The sequence below is a fragment of the Acanthaster planci genome, linkage group LG02 (assembly GCF_054643075.1).
Source record: "Acanthaster planci isolate LZ-2023a linkage group LG02, COTS_SCS, whole genome shotgun sequence".
In the NCBI taxonomy this organism is placed as follows: domain Eukaryota; kingdom Metazoa; phylum Echinodermata; class Asteroidea; order Valvatida; family Acanthasteridae; genus Acanthaster; species Acanthaster planci.
The window spans coordinates 25,455,714-25,481,192 of NC_141778.1; the positions used below are offsets into that span (position 1 = coordinate 25,455,714).

Below are 25,479 nucleotides of genomic sequence, written 5' to 3' on the forward strand. Positions count from 1 at the left end.
CTACAAGCACACAGAAAACTTGCAAAGTAGTTTTATGTCCATAGTATCATACTACAAACCTTGGCTTAACCAACAAGTACAACTCTCCTGTATACAGCAATTTTAAGTTCTCACTGCTATCCGGACGACGATGATTTGAGTAAACGGTTTGCAGATGGCCACAACCGGTATACTAAAAATTGTTCGGCACGATCTGACGCACGCGCACGACAGCCGACCGTATACAGGTAAGGCATGCCCTTCTACATTTTGTTTGCCCTTAGAAATTTATTATTTCCAGTGGGAAAATACATTCATGTCAGATGTTTTGTTTGCTGTGCAGGCTATTCTGATGACGAACGACAGTTTTGTCGACGGAACTATAATAATCCAAGGGAAGTTACCAGAATGAAAATAGTATGAACAGGTTTCAACATTCACTCGTTTGTCTGCCTTTTTATTTGCTTTATAACGAAAGACAGCGACGATGTTTTTTTGAAACAAGCAGTTAAAGTGAGTATAAATAGTTGTCGTTCGACAAATCAAGTAAAATATTGACAAAGACGATAACGACTTGAACGGATGACGGACGTATCGAAATCCAACGCGAATGGTGACAAACAAAACTGGAGGGACGCCATTTTTGTTACACAAACACAATCATCGAATTTTGTTCATTGGATATTTCGTATTCAAAACTATGTTGATTTTCGCAATACCTTTCCTTCTGTCTGCAAATCATCTTCTATAATGCTCGTCTATAGAAAACATGGCATGAAGATGAACTCATGCCGTCTTGTAATAATTAATTACCGACTTCGTCATTATTAAAAACCAAATTGCTTTACTCATACACTGAAAATCAGACCTTGCCACGACGCACACATAACTGATGAGGGTGAATACAATTTACAGACCTGTGGCCATTAGATAGCGGTTTCGAACATTATTCCCGAAATCTCCTCCTACAGCGGAGGACTCGACAGGGCCAGCCTACCAGGTTATTTTCTTCACATCCCCCATGGTTGAATCATAGCGTGACTATCCATTAGCGCTCATTAGCCATTGTTTGGACAGGTACGCGTGATTAATGGTAGCCTGTGCTGTATTGACTCCAGTTTTACGCGGTCCGAGTCACCGAGTGGGCTGACTTCGCACCCAAGTGTGTTTTCTTTAGAATAATTACGAGCTTTAGTGTAAAATTGGGAAGCCGGCTGAAACGGACGGCTCGCATATGACGTCACTTCTTAGGGCCACATGTATCTCTGAAATATAAGCACGAGTGGACATGTACATTACAACAAGAACCGCTATGTAAGCGAGATTTGAGGCTACATAAGTGTCCAATCCCTAAACGCCGATGTGTATCTATGTGCTATTTACACCCTGTGCATCAACACCCAAAGCTTTTTAGTATGCAAGCAAGTTTGCAAACTGACGGCAAAAAAGTGTTTACGAAATTGGTAAACGCATTTCTGTAGTGTACATTTTTGTCGCTGGATTAACGGCAACGAACACCCTTGAACTCTAGGGCCAGATAAATTTTTCTCAGATCAGTATACGAAGACCCGTATTTTAAATGCCTAAAAGCAGTTGGCATCGGGGGTGCGGAGTGGGCTTTTAGTGAGAACCTATCATATTTGAAGGGAAAGTATTCAGAACGCATTTAAGTAGATTGGGTACTCTCGCAATAGTTGTTAGTATCTTACCCTGGTCCATCCAGGGATAGATCTTTTCACCAAACCGAGCACAACTGTAACTACTTGAAAGAGCTCCCCTAATTCCTTCAGCGACCCGTTAACAAATCACTGGCAGGAAAAGACAAGCGCCACTACGCTTCAAGAAAGCCTCACAAATTTATGTGACAAACAATTTTTGAAAACCCTCATATACAGAAAGCCCTGAAGATGAAAAACACTTAAGAGTCCGTTGGCGAACTGAGCTGTGACTAGAATAGAAGCCAGCCGTTTCCGTGGCAACATAATAAATTTAACCGTCTCGACCTTTGAGACGGTACATGGGATCTTAACTCAATTGGTTCTGGTCTACGCTGGGCGAGTCTTTGCAAATAAGAGAAATTATCTGTAGGAGCTAGATGCAGAGGAAAATGCAGCAAAGGACGCCCAGGCCCGACTGCCATTCAGTGCTGGGAATTAATTTGCGCAAGAAATCAGAATGTCCAAACTTAACATTTCACACACAATATCATGGGGCTGGGTTATTGAGAAGAAAAGCGGGAAGTTAAAGTCGGATCCTCGTTCAGATCAGCCTATGTGTTTGCTCCAAGAATGAGCAACACACCACGGTTTATGCACGGGGCTGATGAAATTCATGGGTTTCTAAAATGTACATTCACGAGCGCTGTGGCTCGAAAGCTTATCGTTAGAAGTGCATTTACATCGCGGATATATTTTATCATAATAGGAGCTGCGGGGCGCTGTTTGGGTTTTGATGAACTCCGTGGTCTTTACTGCAAATTTACCCACTTCACGTTCAGTTTTAGAGTTTGGAGGAAAACTTTGGAGTCGTATACCCCGAGAAACGCGGGAAGACAGTAGAGTATATATTGAAGCCCCTACCTTAAGGGTTTGGGCTTATAGGATTCGAACCTGAGCGACAAAGGTAGAAGGAAAAGAAAAAAACACCTCTGCTCACAAAGTGATCTCCTTGCTATAGGCCTATCGTAGGAATTATGCGCGAACTGCATGAACATGTCTTGTACAGTTTCCGGATGTGTCCCACTGTACCAGGGGACATGCACACGTTTCTATCTTGCCGCAGGCCAATTTAATTAAAGAGTTTGTTGGATCAGAATAGGACTGCAAGGTGTGGTGCATCATCAAAGAAACAATGGCAAACGGGCACAAGGACACCTTGAATCAAAGAGGCAAACTTGCTGAATTATGAATCCCCCGAGCACGCGACTTTCTCATTTTCAGAGGGGGAAATTCCGATCTGTCACCGGCTGAATCTAGCGACAAGACGATTAGACTGATGTAATTGCCTCCAACCGATCAGATTGACATTCCAATTCTGCTGGTGTTTTGTTTCTCCAGATTGTTCCACTTTTAGGAAGAAACTTCACACCCATCGAAACTGTCGCCGGAAAATATCTTAGCCGCTTTGTTTCATGTTTTTTCTTTGTTATTATTAAGGGGAAAATTAAACTCATAATAATTTTCCTGATCACTGCCTGCAAGAACGATCATACGGTATATACAGACGGCATGAAGCTCACATCTGATTTTCACCCAAACTCAAGAATCAAATTTGGTGATGGGAGCCTTGACATTTTGTTGCAGAAAGCACTCCGTGCATGATTCTCCCATTTGCAGCGCCAAACGGGAAATAATTCAATTTCACATATATCAGAAACAAAAAGCTAAAAGCAAATCACTCAAACCTCGCTGTTCAACTTACCTCAGTAATGGCCAAAAAGGAATCCTACTGCTCACAATCTGATGTCCGTTGATGCGTTTATGTTCCCTAAATAAAACGCGACACAAAATGCCTCAATCACAACAGGTACTCGCACGGTCTGACATGGCAAACATCTAACTAAAATAACGATTATTCCCCCAATGAAGTGGACAAAGACTATGTTTACACATTTATTTACATGTATATGAGTAGATATCACAATTAAGTACCTGGTGGCTGCAGCAACAGAACATCTGCCAGGCAGGCAAGTCTTAAAAGTGCATGTGAAAACTGTTTAGCAAAGAACCATATATTTTCCTAAACTCATTTGCTGGCATCAGAGTGTTAACATGTCTAAATGCTACACATGTAAAGAGTAGTGATGGTTAGCGCTTAGCAACTGAGCACTGACGTTACATGAAATTCACATTAAATTTTAAGCATCTAAACATGACAACGAAGTGATAGCATAATTGTTTTTACATGCTAGACATAGTTTTTAGAGTACATTTAATATTTTGAGTCCAGCTATACGTTAACTTTTCACTCAAGTCTACACCCAAATATAAACAGCTTTATCGATATGCATTAAGGGCAAATTACAAATTCCCAGCATTGTGTACTCACCTGTATATGAACTTTTTTTTTTTACTTTTTTTTGCAGTCCTAAACAGGCCTTCTCGGATTTGTTTTCAGAATAGGCCCATGCTAGAACATTGGAATATTTTATTTTAAGGAATCCTACTGCTCACAATCTGAAGTCCGTTGATGCGTTTATGTTCCTTAAAAAAACGCAACACAAAATGCCTTCAATGGCTAAAGTGTGCTTAGCCATCATCTGCTTGTAAACAAATGTACAAAATAAAAATAAAATGCAAATGAAAAATAACTTAGTAACCCATTTTCATTCATTTTTGTTCCGGCACGAATACCATACCGGTACACTCTAGATGGCCTCTGTGCATCCCGTGCGCATGTAGCAACAAGATGGCGACGCATCATGAGAAAAAAGATAAAAGAATGTGCTTCTCGGCAAAATTGAGTCCTGCGGGGATTTAAATTTCGCTCACCCACTTCAATTCAGAAAGGAGATACTGATTTCCCAGCGTGCGCAGTCATTTTGCAGAACAGGATGATTGCTGCAATGCAGTACAGTACGGTAGATAATATTTCTTTTGTCATTCGTTACAGTTACAATTGGGCTTGTAGTTTGAAAAAAAAAATGAAAAAAACTGGGACATTATTTCACAATTTAAGACAATTGTAAATGAGAAAATGGGAGCGTTTTTGAAAATTGTGTTTTCTTTTTCAAATGGGAACTCTTTGAGTTCTTTGGAGGTAGCATATTCATCACGGAAAAAAATCGGCGACCTGGGAAAATGTTTTAAAAAATGCTAAGGGGTGCGGCAGATTTTGCTCAAAAAACAATAAAATCTCAAGTCAAGTCATCAGTAATAATAACGACAACCACAACGACAATGATAACGACAAACACAACGACAATAATAATAATCAATGAAAAATATATGGTCGTGCATCACCATTGCCAGACAATTTTTTGCGATGGACTGTATAGGATGATGGATCTTTAATTAAGGTAATTTTGAATACAAAAGCCATTTACAAAGGAACGATAGATGGCGATTTCTTGCTTAAGCCCTGTACACTACCTCCGTTTCGGTTCCCTCAAAAATGACTTAATTGGACGTGCATCGACAGGTATACAATAAGCTGCGCTTGCAATTCTTACAGCCTGATAAACCAACGGCTCGCCAGCTCATGTCTCCGGCACGCATTATTCATTTCAAATTCAACGAAAAACCGATTGGAAGCCTTTGCCGAGACAAGGTCGAAGGACAGCTTGCTGTGTGCAGTAAAGCCTTGAAATTGCAATCCCGTCGCATTAGATTCTACGCAAATCCAATCGCATTGCCAGCCTCTTTCAGGGAAAAAAAAGATTAAGAGAGCAAACGCCAAGAGCAAGTCATTTAGAGCCTTGATAGGCAAAGTTAATGGGGTTTGGCGAAAGGGATCGCTGTCGACTTTTCACCGTGAGTGAACAAAAAAAAAAAAAGACAAAAAAGTGTCCCTGTTTACTTCACGTTCCTGGATCGGTTTTACAGTGAGGAATACACATAAAAATGGCATGTGGCTATTTAATTCAGACCAAGTCATTAAAGAATTCCCAAACTGGAGTTCCTCAAAAAATCGAGGTCATTACAACCATATCAAGATATCAGAACACATCAAGACGCTTCTTCGAAAACATCAACGCATATCGCACACAAAGTGTCACTGAGAATAATTAATGTTTCAAAGACGAGTGCCACGTATAAAGGCCGAAATAAACGCGTATAAAGGCCGAAATAAACAATTTTCAGACAGAGAAACATCGCTAATAGTATTGATTCCTTTCCCAATGTACCCCTCCATAGACAATTGAACAATCCCGATATAAGAAGATACTTCAGCAGGGTGTGTGAATACATAAGGTGATCTTTCAAATTAAGAGATCTTACCACACACAATACAAGTCTACATGTATTTTAACATGTTACTACCATTAACTTGGAGTACAAAGGGCTACTGGTCCATAATAATGATAAAAAACACTACAATATGACATATCTTTCACCACATATTGAGCAGTAAAAGAGTCGTTTGATGACAGCTTCCGTGGTTCATTATCCACAAATCATTGTATACCATCAGTACAACCAAACTGGCATATCGTTCCCCTGCTGCATGGTGGCATACCAGGGTGAGTTAACCATGGCTCAAGTATACCAATACATCGCTTAATTAGCCACGAGACGGATGGTGTACTCCAGGAAAGGGAAGCCGTGTACTGGGAGCCATCAGGTAAATCGAATTAAGAGCAGCATTGAGGCTCTTGCAACCAGCTGATCCTTCCCCTCCCCAATCACAGCGCCTCTGAACCTTATGGATACTGAAGGTCAGATTTAGTTCTGCTAAGTTGATTGTGTCTATTTCGAAAATGAAGTTTTCAATGTAGTAACGTGAGTAGGATGGGCCTTCGCCACCATTAAAAATAAAGAGAGAAAAAAGTACAATTTCAATTAACACTGTACAACCTACACAGATGGGTGGACACGAGGCTCACAGAAAATGCGTTCATGGAAAGGCGTCTTGATACTTTGCTGTTTAAAGTAGGCGTAGTTGTGTGAATAGCACTTTTCTCAGCAGATATTGATCTTACGACGAAGACAGAAAGAGCAAAACATCCTTGAAATTTGAAACACTGGAGTCAAATTTTTTGTAATGAAATTACCCTCTGCAAGAAAAGAAAACTGCACGATGGACGTATTAGTGCGAGGGGACGAAGGAACCGTTCCCCTTTATGCATTTTGGAAATGACGGGAATGAGGTCGTGTTTGCAAACGGCCATCAATTCGATCATGGATTGAACACAGGAGTCACGTAGGGCCCACTCGATACCGGAGCACAACGATATATTTTTTTTGTTCCCTCCGATGCAATGCCAAGCTTCCCCGGGCTCAGCTCAATATGCGAGCAATGAGTCGTCATGTGTATCAGCCCGGCTACTTCCTGCTTGAAAATCGCGGATAGCGTTACCTTCGATACAAGCTTTTTTTAAGCCTGATGTGCAATTCATCGACAGGATTTTCTCAATAGCGAATACTTAAATACCATTTTCGTTTTTTTTCTCGAAGAAGAACTTGACATTCTCAATTTTCCCCACCACAACAGTATCCTAAAACAAATATCAGAACCACTGTGATATGCATGGCTGCTTTTCGCGCAGCAATGAAATTCTACATCTGCTCGTCCAATTCGTCGACAAAGGAAGCCGCATGCGTCGAACAACTTTGCGCACGAGTGATGTCTTTTCAGACACTTTCCATTATCGATTAAAACACGCATAACGTTATGATTACCAGCGATCTTTGTTAGAAGGCGATATCTGTAAATTGTATATTAATCATGAATGATATTCGTTTGCGTATTTACCTTGCAGGCTACCAGTCATTTGGGCTGGGAGTGAACGGCGCTCGATGTCAGGTTACACATCATGAAAACATTCGTAGTACTCAAGACAGTACTAAGGGTAAGGATAGATGTGGCAAAAGCAGACTGGCGTATGCGACAGGTGCTGTCAGATTATTTTGATTTCTAATTTGTCAGGTATAAATTTTAAAAAAAATAATCACTTGCCCAGAAGCTTTTAAGCTCATTAAATTATGACTTCGAAGTGTAGGCCTTAATAGCATATTTCCAGATTTACCATTGACAGGTACTTAAATCAGCGGTGAAATTGGAGGAAAATGAAATATCAAAGAAATAATCACCAGAGGTTTAAGAGCCCCACAGTAGCACAAAGCGTAAGGTATACGTAAATTTGTGTTTGCCTTACATGTAACAGCAACCTTTAAGATACCCACATCTTGTGCAAATTATCGACTTTTATTCGTAAAAACATAATAAACACAGGATTTTCCAGATTCTCAGAGAGAATGGTTGAAAAATTCTGAAATCAGGAAAATCCTGGTGAACAAAATCCTGAATTCAGGAAAAATCCTGACGAATCTCAGCCCTGCTAAATAAGGGTGTAGGCCTATGTTAAATCACTTTGGGTCTTGTGGTAGGCGTAAAACAATCTTAATGCACTTTATATAACGCCACACGCTGTCAAAAGAATCGCCAGTTCCCCCGTTATTTTAGATGATATCCACAACTATTCAGATTTCAATAACGAATACCTAAACACAACAAAATTGGGCAGATGCTGATTTTAAAGACCTGCACGGGGGAAGACGATTCATTTAGATTCATAGGCTGCATAATTGTATGTCTGCTGCATAATTGTGTGTCTTGTATATGCAAATCACCGACCTAATCGGCATTAGTCATACTAGTTTGTACAATGTACAGCCTTACACACTCGCCGTATTTAATCGCTATCACGGATTTGACGAAAGGCCGACAATAAAATAACGGGTATTATTGTTCCCAGTACCTGATGTGAAACACGTTCTCCGTATCACGTCCGATGTAAAATGCTAATGAAGTGCGCGTGTGACTTCCCGTCTCTTGGCAAAAGCAATCATCATCACGTCAGCTTTATCATTCCATCGTTTGTAATGATGCACACTACACATCATTATACGTTAACATTTTCCAACCGAAAATAGACAAATATTAATTTAACGAAGCTTAATTTACACATTATCAACACAAAACTGAGAATCTGATGAGACGGCGCTTTTTGTACCCGAATCTTTTGACAGAAGAGTGACTGATGATAGACTAAAATGACAAAAAGTCCACACGATGTACAGAAGGCTACAAGTATTATATTCAGACAGCATCTGAGGCTTGTTGGCCGTCTGTCATAAGGAAGATGAAACCCCTCTGAAATGAAAATATCGAAACTGATTTTCATCACTTCAGTTTTCCTGAAAATTACAGAATTCTCGAGAGAGAACACTGAGAAAGATGCACTGTCATAGGAAAACTTCAATACTGAGTATAAGTTCTCGTGTATCAGTAATAACGGACTCACGCTATCCAACAGCTCGGAAAATGGAACCATTCAGTCTGGACCAGCCTCTTCGGTGATATTAATCAAGGTACTCGACAGTTGGTTACAAAATACTGCAGCTTGCGAGAAGTACCATACGCCTTCAGTCTGGACAAAACACAACTATTCCTAATAAAAGATTTACAATTTGGAAACATGATGCGAAGTGTTTCCATTGGGGTTGTAATATTCATGAACAGGGTATTCCGGCATGCATGAATATCATTAATGGGCTTTTTGCATTTGAAAATATCCACTTTCTTGGGAAGTGTGGGGAAGTGAAGCAGAAGTTAGCAGAAATCCAGACAGTGTTAACTCACAACGCCGTCCGGCACTATTGAAGACTATCTCGCATTGTGAAGGTTAGATTCGTGGCCCCAAGTTTTCACTGTCTGTTAAACTATGTCAACAAGCCCTGAGATGTTGAATGAGAAATTTGCTAAAAAGGCTTAAGTGTTAAATCTTAACTTGTAATTTTCACTTTCAATAATCCGAGTGAATAGATGACCCGACGATTCACGGCTAAAAAATTCGATTAATGGACATTGCATCATAATTATGTATCGCTTCAACTCGGAAATCAGTTCCACAAGATCAGAAAACAGGTGATAGATGAAATGGAATACGGACAAGAGAATAAAAGCAAGCACTCATTCGAATTACCTCACACGGACAACTTGCAGATTAAGCGGAAATTGCTAAAAGGTTTTAATGACACGAAACACCTATCGCGTTTTGCATAGCTTCTGTGCCAATTTTAATCCCGTTTTGTTTGTACGTGTAAATTTACATCCAAAGATGCTGTGTGGCATCTTCGAATGAAATTGTCTTACATTTATTTCTAACTTCGTTGCTCGCTTCTTCGGTGAAATGCACATAAGATAAAATGAAACGTCCAAGATTGTTCAAAGGTCTCACAAGGTCTTGCAGATAAAAAGTCCGTCTTCCCACTATTTTGTTTCTCTCCGTACGAATTGCGGCCTGTTTACTCAGTTGATGGTCGAAGGTTGAAAGAGGAGTCGATTCCCGAAATACAATCCGATAAAATCCAACAAAGCAGCCCAGATAATTAAGCATGTGCCTCCCGTAGGGGGAAAGAAACGTCTCTCGGACTGACGTTCCATATTAATTTCACTAACAGAGTAAAGAAAAACGTATTACAAGTAGAGAGTTACCATTGTAATTACAACGATGGTCTTAATTATCTACCCATCACAGTGAATAAAAACAGAATAATTCACGGGAAGGCTTCTTTGGCGTTCGTGTAAATAGGAACGGTATTTGGAAATTTATGTGCAAACTGTGCCCGGAACATCTCGTCAACGTTTTAAATTCTTCCTCTTTGTTCGATAACGACTTTTTGTACGAAAGCAACTTCATCGATATGGAATATTTGACGCAAGTCTCTTTCCAGCCAAACGGATGACGATTTGAACGTCCTTCCAGCAACATTGCAATCAACTGACGTCAGATGATGACTACGACACACACTAAAGTCCGTGACATCAAATCATGCGGCTGATGCACTAGGATGAAATACCCAAGCAGATTATTGAATTGATGTCTGGAGACTAGACCATAATAAGACAAACTTTGATATTGCGGTAAAATTGTGAAATGACGTTGCTTGTTTTTTGTTTGTTTTCCTCTGAGACAGGATGCTGACATTTTGGAGGTAACAGGAGAAGAAAGCTGAACAAATTAACAAGTAATGCCCTTACAATGGATACAAAATGTGCCTCTTCGGGAGTTGCAAACTCTTTTCTTCGTGATGCGAGGGTGACATTTGTGGTCATATTTGTGAGAGACGAACGTCTGGAAGCACATTTCATTTGAATCGCTGCAAATCATCCAGTGGCAAACACCGAAACGATTTGCCAATGACATGTTGTCTTTCGTATAACTTTAATAACCACACAAAAAATATCTTCCACTTATTGAACGAATGACAGAGAAAAAATGATTTGAAAATTCGAGTCAGATTCCCTCCTGATATCATTAATTTGACGATAAGTCTTAACAAAATGGATAAATTGATAAGGAAACATAAGTTAGGCTCCGCGGCCGCTGAGACCCTGGTAACAAATGAAGACCAAGTGGACCCTGCATCGGTACCTCTCCCACCAGACGACGATGAACTTGACGCGGCTGAGCAGGGTCAGGCTCCAGCCACGGGCTCCCAGTCCCGGCAAAGCAATCAATCACGGCGTAGTGTCCTGTCCCACCACGGCCGCAAATCCAATCCTAACCACCAGGCGCAGCACCTAGCCGACGAAGACCAGCCGCCGGCCGCCACAATGCTGACAGTGGCCACAAACGGCGACGGTGGCGGTGTCAACAGCGTCGACTGTGACGACCCAGACAGCACGGAGGAGAGCGACGTCGAGAAGCGGCGTAAGGAGTCAGCCATGGGCAAGATCGTGGGTACACTGCAGGTCATCAAAGGATGGGTGACACGAGGTGGCGAGGAACAGACCAAGAGAGCAGATTCGTTCCTGGAGCGACTAGCCATGGCAGGACCCCAAATGGAAGACAGATCTAGGGTGGGAACAGAGCTCGGAGATGGGTAAGTTACTACAACTTTAACCCGCAAAGTTCGACGGGGAAAAGGGATTGGTATAATGTGGGATTTATTTAGGGTGGGTAAAATTTGACCAATTTAACAGGAAACAATAAACTGCTTGGAAGTAACCATAACTCCAATCGAGAAATCTTTAACTTTACAAAAAGAGTTCATGTTTTGAGCAACATTGAGCAAAACGTTGTGTAACAACAAATACGTATTTCACTTAATAACTCGCGATAATCTTGGATAAAGTTCAGGTAAACCTGACGGCAATAGTGCACGGGCCAAAATCATCGATTCTGCCCCAGTAATCCAGAAAAAGGGCTTTCATTAACATGGTGTATGCAAACTAGTCGGTTAAAGTGTCTATCGCCATGCAACTTACTTTTCTGTATTCACCGTTTAAACTGAAAATAACACATTAACTCAACATTCCAACGAAAAACATATGTAGCTACGCACCTGTTGAAATGGTTTCCAATTTATTCCAACATTCTCCTCATTTCTGAGGAGGCCATTTTTTATCTTTTTCGTCGAAGCATTTTTAAAAAATTGTTAACTGTTAAATTAGATGGTATCAGACTAATTTTGTGAATTCCAACTTCAAGCCCCCATGTCTATTTTTGTGCAAATACAGCATAAAACACTAAAGTATGTACCAAAACAAGAATAATTCATCGGAGTGCAAAACAAATTTGACAAGAAATTTCATTTTATAATTGCATTAATGCTTTCAAGTTCCAAATCAAGAGTTAACCTAACTTTTAATTTCAATATGGCCGACTCATGAGGAAGGTCCACTTGACAGGTTTTCGATCTTCTACCTTGGGTGATTAAGGGCGACCACAGCAAACAAAACAAGACCAAAACAACAACAAAAGCCAAACCAACTAAACCGTACCAAAACCACGGCATTCGGACCTGATCTGTTGAAATCAAAATTACTGACTCGAATTTCAGTAGTGAATTGCATTTCCCCCTGGTAATGTACATGTATTTATATGCATAGCTTCCTGGGCACCATACCTCATAAACATTGTTATATTATCGGCACGCGTGCCCGTTGATTCAATTACAGAAAACCATGGACTCGTTCTCCCCTTCCCGGACATTTGGACTGTTGCTAAGGCTGGGGATATTATTTGCTCACGTCATTAATGGTCGCACGAGGAAATCTGTCTGGTAGTCGGGGCTGGGCGAGTTGCGGCGTGATAGCTATTGTTGTGGTGAGGGATGCTAGACCATGCTTTAAGCAGACTTGTTCGCACATAAAATCATCTCGCGTGAAACGAGAAGCCTTAAATCACTTCCCAAACATAGCGGGAGCCTCACTAGTTAGAAACTGATTACTTTCGCCTATGCAAATTAAGAAAATATAACGAAAATTCCGTTGGTAACTCATCAATTTAAACATACCAAAATTAGCAAGTTTATTTACTTGAGTTTGTAATCGACAATTCTAAGTAGATAGACGTAATTAAATTCTCATCGTTGAGAAGTATGATTTTCCTTTCTTGAGCTTTTCCAAACAAAGACTGCATGATAAGTATAGAGACAAAAGCAAAACTATTCACCAAGATAATCGCTGCAACCACGTGGGTGCAGACTAACAGCAAGCGTATTTTGTGAAATGGTAAAGTTAACAAAAACTTCTAAGTTGTATCTAAAGCTCTACGGTGTAGATATGTCCACCACAAGAGTCTGGTGGAAAGCTCTAGTTCAGAGGCGTTTGCTGACAGACACGCCTTACACCTGCCAAACCTCTGAATTCATAGATGAACACAGTGCTGTATGCAGTTAGAATATTATTTCTTTTTGTCACTATTTTTGAATGTCTGAATCTGAGACATGAGAATATTATCTCCCAACATTTTTTTTATATGGCATGGAAATGATCGAGGTATACATGTACTCACAAAGACACAGTGAAGACGGACGTCATACCATCCGCATCTTGGCCCAAACCAAGGACGTACTACAAGCCGAGCTCTGCCATGTTAAACACTCATCACCTGCCTCCTGCAGATGTTCCGGAACCACGCGGACAAACCAATTACTTGCCCATTACCACGCCGCCTGATGTACAGCTAGAAGTGATTTGCTATCGATTTCTGCATAATCCTTTTCGTTTGCTTCAATCCTTCAATATAACTGACCATGCATGCAAGGATCGAGTAAAACCCTGTACATAGTAACTTTTTCCAAAGGTTAACGGGTGGGTTCCAGAAATATCTCATCCTTTTATCTGAGAAGAATTTCAAAATTACATCACGTCTTAGATGATACTATCAAACGGGCCAACCCGACCGAAGTCACAAAAAGCAGGAAGTTTCACAGTGCTGCAAAAATGCCATATCAACCAAGCACTATACACTGTACTACATTTATTTGCGCATCTATTCAAAAAAATACAATGTAAACAGGTGTGGATATGGAAAAATCGACAGAATTACAAAAGACCGAATCTTTATGCTGCTCATAGGAGGAACCTGAATTCATTTAATTCAATATTTAAAAACCAAATTCCTCAAGGCGCATATTATGCGAAATTATCATTTTACCACATGTGGGGTCATAAAAATGCGACTGTGAGCCCAAGTATAGGTACACTGGTACGGAACTCTAAACGATCTTCCACCTTGTCATTAATTTCCCCCCAAGACGGAAACCGTAACCAAGGCAACGTGATTTCTAATACGGCCCGTACCCACTAGAGCTGCATCACTACCCTGCTATTGCACTGACACGATCCCCGTGTAATTTCCCTGTGTCCCCAGGCGATGTCGTTTGCGTGACGCGGCAAGGCCAGTTTTGTTTTTTTTCGGAACCGGGGATATTGGGTTTGGAGGCCCGGCTGAGAATCGGGAAGCAAATCCATGTGCCGCCCATGACATGGCAAGTGAAGATGACAAGTTGAGCGTTCCTTACCACCCCGCAAACGCATACATGCAGTAATGTTTGCTCTATGTCGTTCGAGAGGACCCAACCTAAAACGCGAATACAAATCATATACTGAAGTTGAATGGGAACCAAAATGCAAAAATTAACTAAAAACTGTGTCCTTCCATATTCTGCACCTGTCTGCGAGCGTTTGTTTTTGACAATGCTCATTCCATCATAAATATGTTTTAACTGTCGTTTATTTTTTTAGAATTATGTTTTACCTCTACAATACTGAATTTCCTACTTTTTAAATTATTCTTTCACTATCAACCATACTACTTAGCAGGCAATATACTCAAGTGGAAATTTTGGGACACCACTGCGTGTTTAATGAAATTGATTTGTGGCCTGTCTGCTGTAACACCCGAAGTGTCCTTCCCATAACAAAACAAAACGCAGGCCTTTGCCTGTACACCAGAGTGTTGTAATGGCGGATTCATAATGGTGATAATTTATAATGCCAGGCTCGCACGCGGGCTCATCACTCGCCGTCTATGCAACGAGGGAGTTTCAGGGAGCCCAAGTGGCTTCTGGCCGCAGCACCCATAAACATCGGGCGGGAGTTTGATGTGCATGTATGTCAAGGCTACCGCCCAAGGACTGCATCATTTTAGATTGAACTTACAAACCTAAATACAGTAGACCGAAACGATGGTCGAACTGTGTGTACTGTGAGAGTGGGGTGGCGCTGTGACTCGTGTCCAGACTCAAGTGTACCAAGATTTATCACAAACATGTCAATAATTTCTGCACCAGTCTCTTATTCAGGAGTGAATAAATATCATTGATGTTTGTAAGTATGTAATACTGAGAATGATTTTGACAATCTTTGACTGACACTTCATTTTCAACTGAACATCATTTTGGTCGTAAATTTCACCTTTTCCGAATGCAAATTTTTGAAAAGACTCAGATTCCAAATCTATGTTTGTACTGCCTCAGTGAAGGAAAACAATGGCAACGCATAAGGAGAGATGTAAAACACGGCAAATCGTTTATTCATGCATTTTCTTCGTTAGAAACCTAAAATGTTAAGCATTATTTTGGTAATGTTACTTCCTACTTCGAAATTACTGACATTTTTATTCCACGGCTCAACTCCCCAAAAACCTTTCATGCCCAAGCACTGGTCAAATTGGAGGTCCGTGCGTGCTCAGATGCTACTTAGTGCAAATCCGATTTCATTCACGCCGGACTGTGCTCTCGCAGTTGAGCACTCGGAAATCGATATTCTTCGGTACGTCGTACAGAAAGCCGCGCGCGTCTTCAGGCCAACTTAAGTTGGGCGCGTGAGGGGTATCGACGTTCTTCAGGAGATGACAAGGAATTATTCCAGTGACAAGAAGATTTTTCCGTCTGGCGAGGTTTTATTCCCTTTACACTGAATCTACTTTTCGTCGGGCTAGGCCAATGTGAGCGCAAAGTAATTGATTGTCAATGCAGACATGCAGGTGATACGCCTCATTCTCTGCACGAATAAGCAAATGCTGAAACTTCTCAAACAATGCATGCGGTTTCAGCATACAATATCATTTCGACTTAAGCACTAAGTCAAGTAAATCGAAGATGTTCCTTGCTGGTTTGCACCAAGAGCCTCCAAAATTAAAAAAAAAGTAAGTGTAATATATATTACAGATATGCCAGCAGCTATAAAACCGAGAAAAGGTAGAAAGTATTCCGACCACAAGAAAAACAAACCTACAATTTTAATTCTACAAATAAATAAATAAATTGGAGCAGCTCCTTGGTAAAGCGTTGCAATTATCTTTTTAATTTGGTGAAATCTTTGGCAAGAGTTCGTCATGACCTCCTGAATTAAAAAAAAAACTATGATTTATGAGGTCAGTGACTCAAACAATGACTGGATTGTGAATTTGTGAAGATAGAGAGTACACATCAGCGGAAATTTCTCATCTTGTCCAGGGTAACATTCTGGTGTGCCTCGGGCATGGGCGTAAATCCCGGGGGATGGAGGGTTATATAGCGCCCCCCCCCCACACACAGACTTTTTGGCGCTGGGCTATTGAATCAACCATTGTTTTTCCGAATGGAAAAAATTAAGGCGGATTGTGGAGAGTTTTTCAGACTTCCCACCAACCAAGCTATCTTAATTTGTTTTTATTTTAATCGGGAAGTGGTTCAATATGGACTGTACAGTTTTTTCCACAACCCCTGACAATACCAGATTTAAAAAAGAAATACCGGAACACTACACGTGTAGTTACCATAGACATAAAAACTGAACAAACGTGCGTGCCGCACTTTTGATACAATTAATTTCGACGACGACACAAAGGAAATATATTCCATACCTGTTCACGCGCAATGAAACTGAGTACATGTACATGTAATACAATTATCAGCAGTTATTGGCACTGACGTCTATGACAGCAGACAATGCAGCATTAGGCACTAGAAATCTCTGGAAACGACAAGAGCTTGTACGTCAGAGCAGTGCAATGGTAAGGACCGTCTCGCATTAGACAACGGCTCCTCTTCCAGCTCGGCTCTGATTCTTTATGCTTGTTCCGCATCGAATGTGCACTCTTCAGTGAGTACTGCCATTCAATGGCATCAGTCTAGAAGAAATAATAATGAAACTTCTGCAAGACATTTCACGTTGTTTTTTTTTTGTTATGTAAGCAGAAGCTCTTACATTATGCACGAGCACAATGACAAACAGTGTACATAATAATCAGCACTGTATCTCACAAAGTGCCAAGGTGTGGCAACAGGTGAACAGCCGCATTTTGCCCAGTTTTACACGTTATAAGTCTTTGGAACACAATTGTTTAAAGCTGTTTTTTCTTATCTTTGTTACATTGCCATTATGGAAGCATGCAACCATAGTTTTTCGCCGAGTGTAGAAATCTTGGTCATAATGCACGGTGCATGCAATGCGTAATTTCACTGCATCACATACACGTGGCATCGGCTGATTCCAGTCACTCAAGAGAGCTGCACAAATTCAAAAGCCCGTAGACGGTATCAGAATCTCCAAATGGCTCCAATCGTCCATCTTTGTAGTTATGGGCATAAGAATGATAATGGCTTGACAGCCGAAAGAGGGCGCTCACCAAGCGAATCACCACAACTCTTCCATTACTATGACAACTCCAGCCTCAGCGTCACTTTTGACCGTCAGCAAATGGAAGCCTTGTACGAAAGCCCTTCAGTGCCGTCAAGCATTTCTAAAAAGTGAAGTATCTATATATTTTGAGGTTCGTCTTTATGAAGTGTATATTTTCAAAGTTCTTTTTCTTTTAATTATTTTTCTCGATTTCGTTTTTACGCGGAATATTTTTCCAAAGCTCGTTCGTTCGGGATGCACACTTTCGACTTCGTTCTTATGAGATTTTTCCAAAAATAGACACAATATTTCTAAAATAGATCTCATAAAAACGAACTGGAGAATACATGTCTCAAACAAACGAACTTTGGAAAAATAAATTTCAGAAAAATGGACACTGCAAAAAAAACATATACTTCAGTTGTTGGAAATATATACCTGGTGGCACTACATGGCTGTCGTACCCATGTGTTAGCGATGCATGCAGTCTTCACATGTGCACAGCTTCGTTACTGTTTACAAGGAACCATTTGGGGTTAATTTCTCTCACATTAAATTTAACAGCCAAATCGGTCAAGACCTTCTGATCGATTTTTAGTCAAAATAAAGCAACGATGATTCTTGTACATGGAATGCCGCAAAACCCTAGCTCATATCGACAGGTCATTTTATTTAAGGACCCATTTTGATAGGAACTAAACAACCCATGAGGTCTTATTACTCAGACGAAATCGACTACTTTATTTAGTTATTTGTTTTACACAATCAAATCTCAAACTTTTGTCTTAATGAAAACATATGCATCGATACAAGTGACACATGAGAACCAACCGTACGCCATCCCTTTAATTTGAGTCTGACTTCACTTCGTTTGAATAATTCACTAGGACGGGATAGAGGAAAAGATCTCATGCACGTATTTCCATAACGAGAGGATGGAGGCGTTTCATAAACCATTTGACAGACTAGGACGATTCGATACGAGTGTAATGTCTTATTGCCTCCAGACTTAAAACCTATTGAACAATTTCCTGTGTGGTTTGAATCTCTTCAAATAACACTTTCAGGGGAATTGGCGGTGAATAGAATAAGTTGTTATTTCAAACAGTAACAAAACAGAGGATCACAATGGACAAATGACGGTGGGAAGAGGGAAAAATTTGCCACTGTCAAAACCTGGCCAAATGTAATGCTACATCCAATGAAACCGCATTGACGTCAAAAGCTGAAGTACAAAATGACGTATGGGCTACAGAGAAAAATTCACAAAGCAATGATATTTTCATTACTTTAGTGCAGCAGTGATGAATCAAACTTTCAATTGCGCGATCGATCTTTTAAAAAATCTATGGTCTGGAAAGTACGCTGCAGCGCAAAATACGTATGCGTAGGAAACAGATTAAACAGATTAAATACCAAGAACTTTCGACACAAAGTAACAATGTTCCGTAAATTCGAAGTTGTTTTCATATTTCTGTCATGTTGCCCATTCTGTGTTCTTTCGTCTTTGCAGTGGCACTGAACGGCCGGCTCGTGTTCGGGTCATCGAACGGTCGGATGTTTTCTATTACCGCTGGTTGGCCATAATTGCGTTGGCTGTGCTTTACAATTGGTACATCATTATCGCCAGGATGTCCTTCACGCAACTGCAACTGCAATATACGGCGGTATGGCTGACGCTGGACTATGTTTGTGACATCGTGTACATCTTAGACATAGTTGTGCAGTTCAGAACGGGTAAGGCTCTTTTCACTTGAGCGTGAAGAAATTTATGCTACTCATTGCAGTTTTAGTACTGACAGTGTTTCTACAACCTTTCGTGAATATCCCATTAACTATGTTCATCGACTGCTAGAAATAGGTGGCTTGGTCAGTCTAAAGTCCATGTCCATAACATGAATAGAGCTGTACTTGATGCGCAAAAAGAAATCTTGGAGCTGGCCTGTGTGGGCCATCACAATGCTCGCCGAGCGCGTAAGTCCGTCCCACTACTGACCAGTTGCGAAGTTTCAGTCTAGCCTGTTGCAAAGACTGGCTCATACTGGCTGGCTCATACTGCCGACTTATTGCCATCAGTGTAGCTGCCGGGTGCCGTCTTTTTCCTTTTGCCATTACAGTTCTAAGCATGCGCGAGTTGTTCTGCGCATGTGCGCCTAGTTCTGAGCACGCGCAATACTGTAAAAAGGACCAGTATGTGTGCTGCCAACAGCGTCTCAAAGTCTTCCATCGTCGTAAACGCTGCCAGCCTGTCGCTGTATTGATCCATTGCCGCCAGTGTGTCGGCATGATGTTGGTTTCTGTGTCGGCCTATTGACATAAAAAACAATCACTATGTTCTTTTTATCATTTATTCAGGATATCTGGAACAGGGTCTTCTTGTGAGAGACCCTAAGAAGCTGCGAAAAAGCTACGTAAAATCTTGGATGTTTAAGTTGGATGTCTTGTCCATGCTTCCGTTGGATTTACTGTACATAGCATTCGGGGTTAACACACCGGCTCTCCGGGTGCCACGCCTTCTCCGTGGGGCCAGAGCCTTGGAGTTCTTTGACCGTACTGAGACAGTCACCAACTTCCCCAATATTTTCCGGGTCATCAATCTCATTCTGTACATATGGATCATCATTCACTGGAACGCCTGCATTTACTTCATCATATCTGTGAGCATCGGACTGGGCAGTGACAGGTGGGTGTACCCGGGGATGGAAACACCTGTAGACCTCTCAAATGATACCCTCCCACACCAGTACGTCTACAGTTTATACTGGTCCACGCTCACGCTTACTACCATTGGGGAGACGCCGCAGCCGGTCAAGGACATTGAGTACCTCTTCGTTGTCTTTGATTTCCTTGTAGGAGTGCTCATATTCGCTACGATTGTCGGCAATGTTGGTACCATGATAAGTAACATGAATGCCACCAAGGCCGAGTTCCAGCACAGCATGGACGGTGTCAAACAATACATGAACCTTCGTAAGGTCAGTAAAGAGCTTGAGGGTCGCGTCATTAAATGGTTTGACTACTTATGGTCCAACAAGAAAACACTGGATGAGGAAGCCATCCTGAATACGTTACCGGACAAACTAAGAGCCGAGATTGCTATTCACGTTCACCTCGAGACTCTCAAAAGGGTTGCAATTTTCTCAGACTGTGAACCAGGCCTGTTGGTGGAGCTGGTGCTGAAGCTCAAACCTCAGGTATTCAGTCCCGGCGACTATATTTGCCGCAAGGGTGACATTGGGCGGGAAATGTACATCGTCAAACAGGGGAAGCTCCAAGTCGTGGGAGAGGATGGCAAGGCCGTCTTCGCCACGCTCAGTGAGGGGAGCTATTTCGGGGAGATCAGTATCCTGAACGTTCCAGGCAGCTTATCCGGGAACCGGCGGACAGCCAATGTCCGCAGCGTGGGTTACTCGGACCTCTTCTGCCTGTACAAGGATGACCTTCTGGACGCCTTGAAGGAATACCCTGAAGCGAGAACCATCCTGGAGGAGAGAGGCCGAATGATCCTCATGAAGGATGGTCTGATCGACGAGGAGGCAGCAAAAAGGGGCACCAAGACTACCGAGCAAGCGGAGCAGGAGGAGAAACTGGAGAGACTGGAGGCCAACCTGAACCACCTGCAGACGCGCTTCTCCAGGCTGCTGGCCGAATACAGCAACTCACAGATGAAGCTTAAGCAGAGGATCACCAGGTTAGAGAAGAAGATGAAAGGGATCAAGCGTGAGTCCGAAACAAGTGTTCTGCAACAAACTGACCCACCGCCGAGCCAGCCAAGAGAGTTTTACCTTCAGTAAGCCACAGAAACTGTCGAGTAGTCATTTTAAAATCACTTAGCGCACTTGAAGGTAGTTTTATACCACTATCATTCCACGTCCTTGCAAATGGTACATTTTCTAATAAATTTTGAAATAGCTTGGTGACAAAACGTGTCGTTTTCAAGGTATTTTCTACATAAGTTTTTCTTCCACCTATTTTACCTCAGTGACCACAGATCCATCCCCGTCCTTACCCCAGAATACATTTACATTTTATAACTTGGGTAAACGTATAGTTAATGAGCTTTTCTTTTGTACAACACGAACTAGTTATCAGCATGACTTGAAAACTAATGGGTCATTACGTACCCTTCATTGGGGGAAAATGTCCCGCGGAACCCTCCTAATAAATAAGTATAAATTGTATTTCAATTACGTCGGGGTTTAACTCTCCAAGAGCCGGGTTAGTTTGGCCCATCTCACTTCCAGGGAGAGGGAGGATTCTGTCCCCTTAAGAACTCGGCTGTGCCAGGCTCGATTTTTTTTTTAAACTTGGCATACATGTAAAGACACTCCTTGTTAATTATAATGTTCTTGTTGTTATGGTCATTGGAAGTTCAGGGCTTACATGCGAGCCGGCCTGCGTGCATTGAGCACCCTGTGGGGAAAAAATACATTTGGGGGCTGACCCGTCTCGGAAAAATGCGCGCAGCGCCAGAACGGTAAGTTTGATTTTCACAAAATTGATGTCAAAATGACTGCAAAGAATTACTCTAAAACTTCTAAAAGGCTCAGCTCCTGAAAAAAAATGCACTGCCGCGATATCGAAACAAATGTCGGGGGGGGGTGGATGCGGATCCCGCCCCAAACTATTTTGGGGTTAAAGCATGTGGTTGTTACAATGAACCACTTAACATCAGGAAAGGAAGACGACGCCAGATTTAGATACAATGCATTCAGTTTTATACTTAACATTATAATCTGTACTGTGTAACGATGTCACGTCTGCGACGACAACTGGGAAAAGCGCACATATATTTTTATCATAATATGTATAAATTAGTATGAAAGTACGTGAAGATAAGACTTCTGTATACACAATATGAGGAAAAAGTCAATATTTTTCACCAAGATATCGGATTACAGTAATGTATGGCGTAGAAAAGGAACACGCACGGGGAACAATCACCCGATGGCACTTGCACCGTACATTGTCGAGAAGGACTAATCTTTGTAATGAAAATCACGCTCAGTTTACTCAAACTTTACAAGCCTCTTTATTCACAAGTAGATTTCAACGATGTTCTTTGTTGCTTCTGCAGGCAGGTGTCAGCATGAAGGACGTAACACTTTTGACAATGTGGCATGTTTTTGAGAACAAACCTTTTCGATGATCGCAATGCATTATGGGGTTCGGATGACAAGTAAGCCGTGAATTAATTTTTATGCATAAACCTATGGGGAAAGTGAACTAGTCAGAAATCAGTTAAGACTTTATTCGGAATATTTCTTTACTATCTGCTAATCAAGTCACAAAAATATCCATAAGAGTATTTTCCAAACATTTTTTTATTTGTAAGCAGAAAGAAAATCGTCTATAATTGTCTTTTTAAATGGGCGTCAGTCACATTAGCCTGAAATATGAACATGATTGGTCAATGCGAGACTGCATGGGCTTGAAATCTAGATTGTTATTAGTCAATTCTAACTCATTAGTATTTATGATCTTAGTCCACGATAAAAACTGGTGTTCTCGAAAGAAATTTCCCGAATCTTTTTTCTGGTGAGCTCTACAATTCGCGGTTTGTAAATATATTTACCCCAAATCTACAATGCAACACTGGATAAAAAGGGCATGGCTTGAATTGGAGAATGACTGTAATAAAATGAAAACAGATCACTGTTTTGCTTGCTTGTCATCCAAACCCACAATGCATTGCGAACGTCGAAAAGGTTTATCATCAACTACAGCATATCCTGGCTTTGAAAGCCCTGTATTTTGTTTTCATAAAGTTCGTATACAGCACGTGTTATTTAGGGTATCTGAATTTAGCAATGATTTTAATGTATTGTGTTACCTATTTTGCTGTCGTATTCTGCTGTTCACGTAAGTGTGCGAGTTGTAATGCAGCTTAATTCAATAACAGTACAATTAATATATCTATGTCTTTAATAAACTAAATTATTTTACATAATTTCACAATCATTCCAGAAAGGTATAGACGTAACTGTGCTAATTAGATGGAATATATTTGTTTGTAAGGTATAATGATACAGAAAACGTTAGATTTAAGAGGGAAGCTGATTTGCCCGTCTCAAAATTCTGGCAAAGTAAATATGGCAAAAGCTTAAACGCAATAAACGTAAAGAGACAAGGACTGGCTCTGTAAAGTGTGAATTTAAGCAATGCCAATTTCCTTGACAAGTCGAAGAAAGGAGTCGAGATGTTGTTGCGTTGTAGATCAGTTGAGTGCTTATACAACAAAGTTGTTCCCCGTCACCGATGGCCATTACCGTAAGGGTATGAAAATCACTTAGAACTTACATCAAGTACAAGTATTTCAACTGTGTAGAGATTCATCAAGTTGGCAGATTTTTCGGCTAGGGGTGAACCAAAGACGCATAAGCACATTGCCGAATATACAGTTTGTAACATAATAACAGTTTGTGCGAATTACTTGAAGCAAAACATGCTGTCACGGTCGAATTTGGAAGTGGGGGCAGGGCCCCCCCAAAGGAACTTTCCTTTTATAAATAATGAGAAAAGGCAAATTTTTTGGCCCGTGTCATTTTCCTCCGTCAAAAAGCGTATAAAATGCTCCAAAGTGCAGCCTCATTCCTCAGAAAGGTAGTAAAGGATGCACAAAAAAATGCAACATTTTTAGCGTCCCCCCCAAAAAAAATCTGGCCCTCCCGAAAACTCGGTTGTGGATTCGTCCTTGCATGCAGCTATTATGCATGGAAACGAGCTCTTTTAATTCGAAATTTGTAATCACCTCTGTCATTCTGCACGCACAAAACTGATTGTTTATCCCGAATCGAAAATCAACAAATCCTAATCGATGCGTAAATGAAATACCAAAGTAGCAGTCATCTATCTTAAATTGGCATCCGGTGCCGGGGGTAACAATCGCTTTCATACGGCAACCTATTATTATTGTTCTTCCGTGATTCATTTTTTGGAGGAATAGGAATTATTGCAGAGCACTGTAACATTTAAACCAAGACTCTCTAAGTTGAACAGTAAAACAGAATATTTTGAAGTACATCTGTTAAAGTTGTTTTGTCAGATTAAAATGTATTGAATACAAATAAAACCTTGTCCGTAAAATATGGCGTTAGAAAGGTTATCGCCTTGGTCATTTGAAATCATTATTGAACACTAAGTGTAGAATGACATGATGGGTGAACTGTAAATGGGCGACGATTTAAACGCGGTAAATAAGGTAGAGACGTCAAAGCGTTTAGTAAAATAGCACTGGGGTCATCCCTTGATCGAGGAATTAATTTATTGCATTCATTGTTCTGAAAAAATCTGGGTATGAAAAAGTATGGAAAAGCTTCTTGAAATTGGACCAAAATGAGCGGGAAAGAAATCAAAACGTGCCTTTGCGTGCTGAACAATCTTTGGGTAGTCGTGTCAGATTTCTCGGCCACATGTATATTCCATAGGCCTATTTTCAGAGGAAATCAGGGAAAATAATGGCTCTTAGGACTAGGCTATACGCCGTGCTGTACTGCCATGCCAAACTTAAAGATATTGATTTCTTTAAGTTCGGCATGGCAATAGCGCGGCGTTTTGCGCCGATTCTGCTCGGCAAATTGCATTTGGCACGGCAAGCTCTTTAGCTCAACAGGATACGACGCGCTATCAGTGCTCTGAATGGCAGTGGCATGACACTACTCCGTTTTAAGGTCGGCGTTTGGTACATCTGCCGCGCTATTGCCGTCACGGCAGTGGCACGGCGTCCAGTCTTAAGGCCTTACGATCTTATGGCTCCATAAGTTATGGGGGGAGAGCCAAAAGATATGAAAAATTCTGCCACTATTACACATTTTGAAAAACGTTCTTCAGTCAGTGACAGGACAGAGCTTTGGGATTGTATGGGGGAGTCAGGTCAAAAGAAATTTTTTAAAAGTATTTTTAGCAGGTTCGGAAAACGGTGTCAGAGGGGTGTAGTCC

At 41.1% G+C, this 25,479-nt stretch overlaps 1 protein-coding gene across 2 annotated transcripts; it reads left to right on the forward strand.

Annotated features, from left to right (window-relative positions):
• The first annotated feature begins 86 nt into the window (after positions 1-86).
• Positions 87-23,687, forward strand: LOC110975894 (cyclic nucleotide-gated channel alpha-3-like). 2 transcript variants are annotated; one of them, XM_087132986.1, is made up of 5 exons: positions 87-227; positions 7,400-7,489; positions 10,620-11,528; positions 19,055-19,278; positions 19,897-23,687. In XM_087132986.1, the coding sequence occupies exons 3-5, from the start codon at positions 10,987-10,989 to the stop codon at positions 21,333-21,335; spliced, it is 2,205 nt and encodes a 734-aa protein (XP_086989112.1). In that variant the 5' UTR covers positions 87-227; positions 7,400-7,489; positions 10,620-10,986; the 3' UTR covers positions 21,336-23,687. The 2 variants fall into 2 exon arrangements, with proteins under 2 accessions (XP_086989112.1, XP_022084450.2); XM_022228758.2 differs by lacking the exon at positions 7,400-7,489.
• Positions 23,688-25,479: the final 1,792 nt, after the last annotated feature.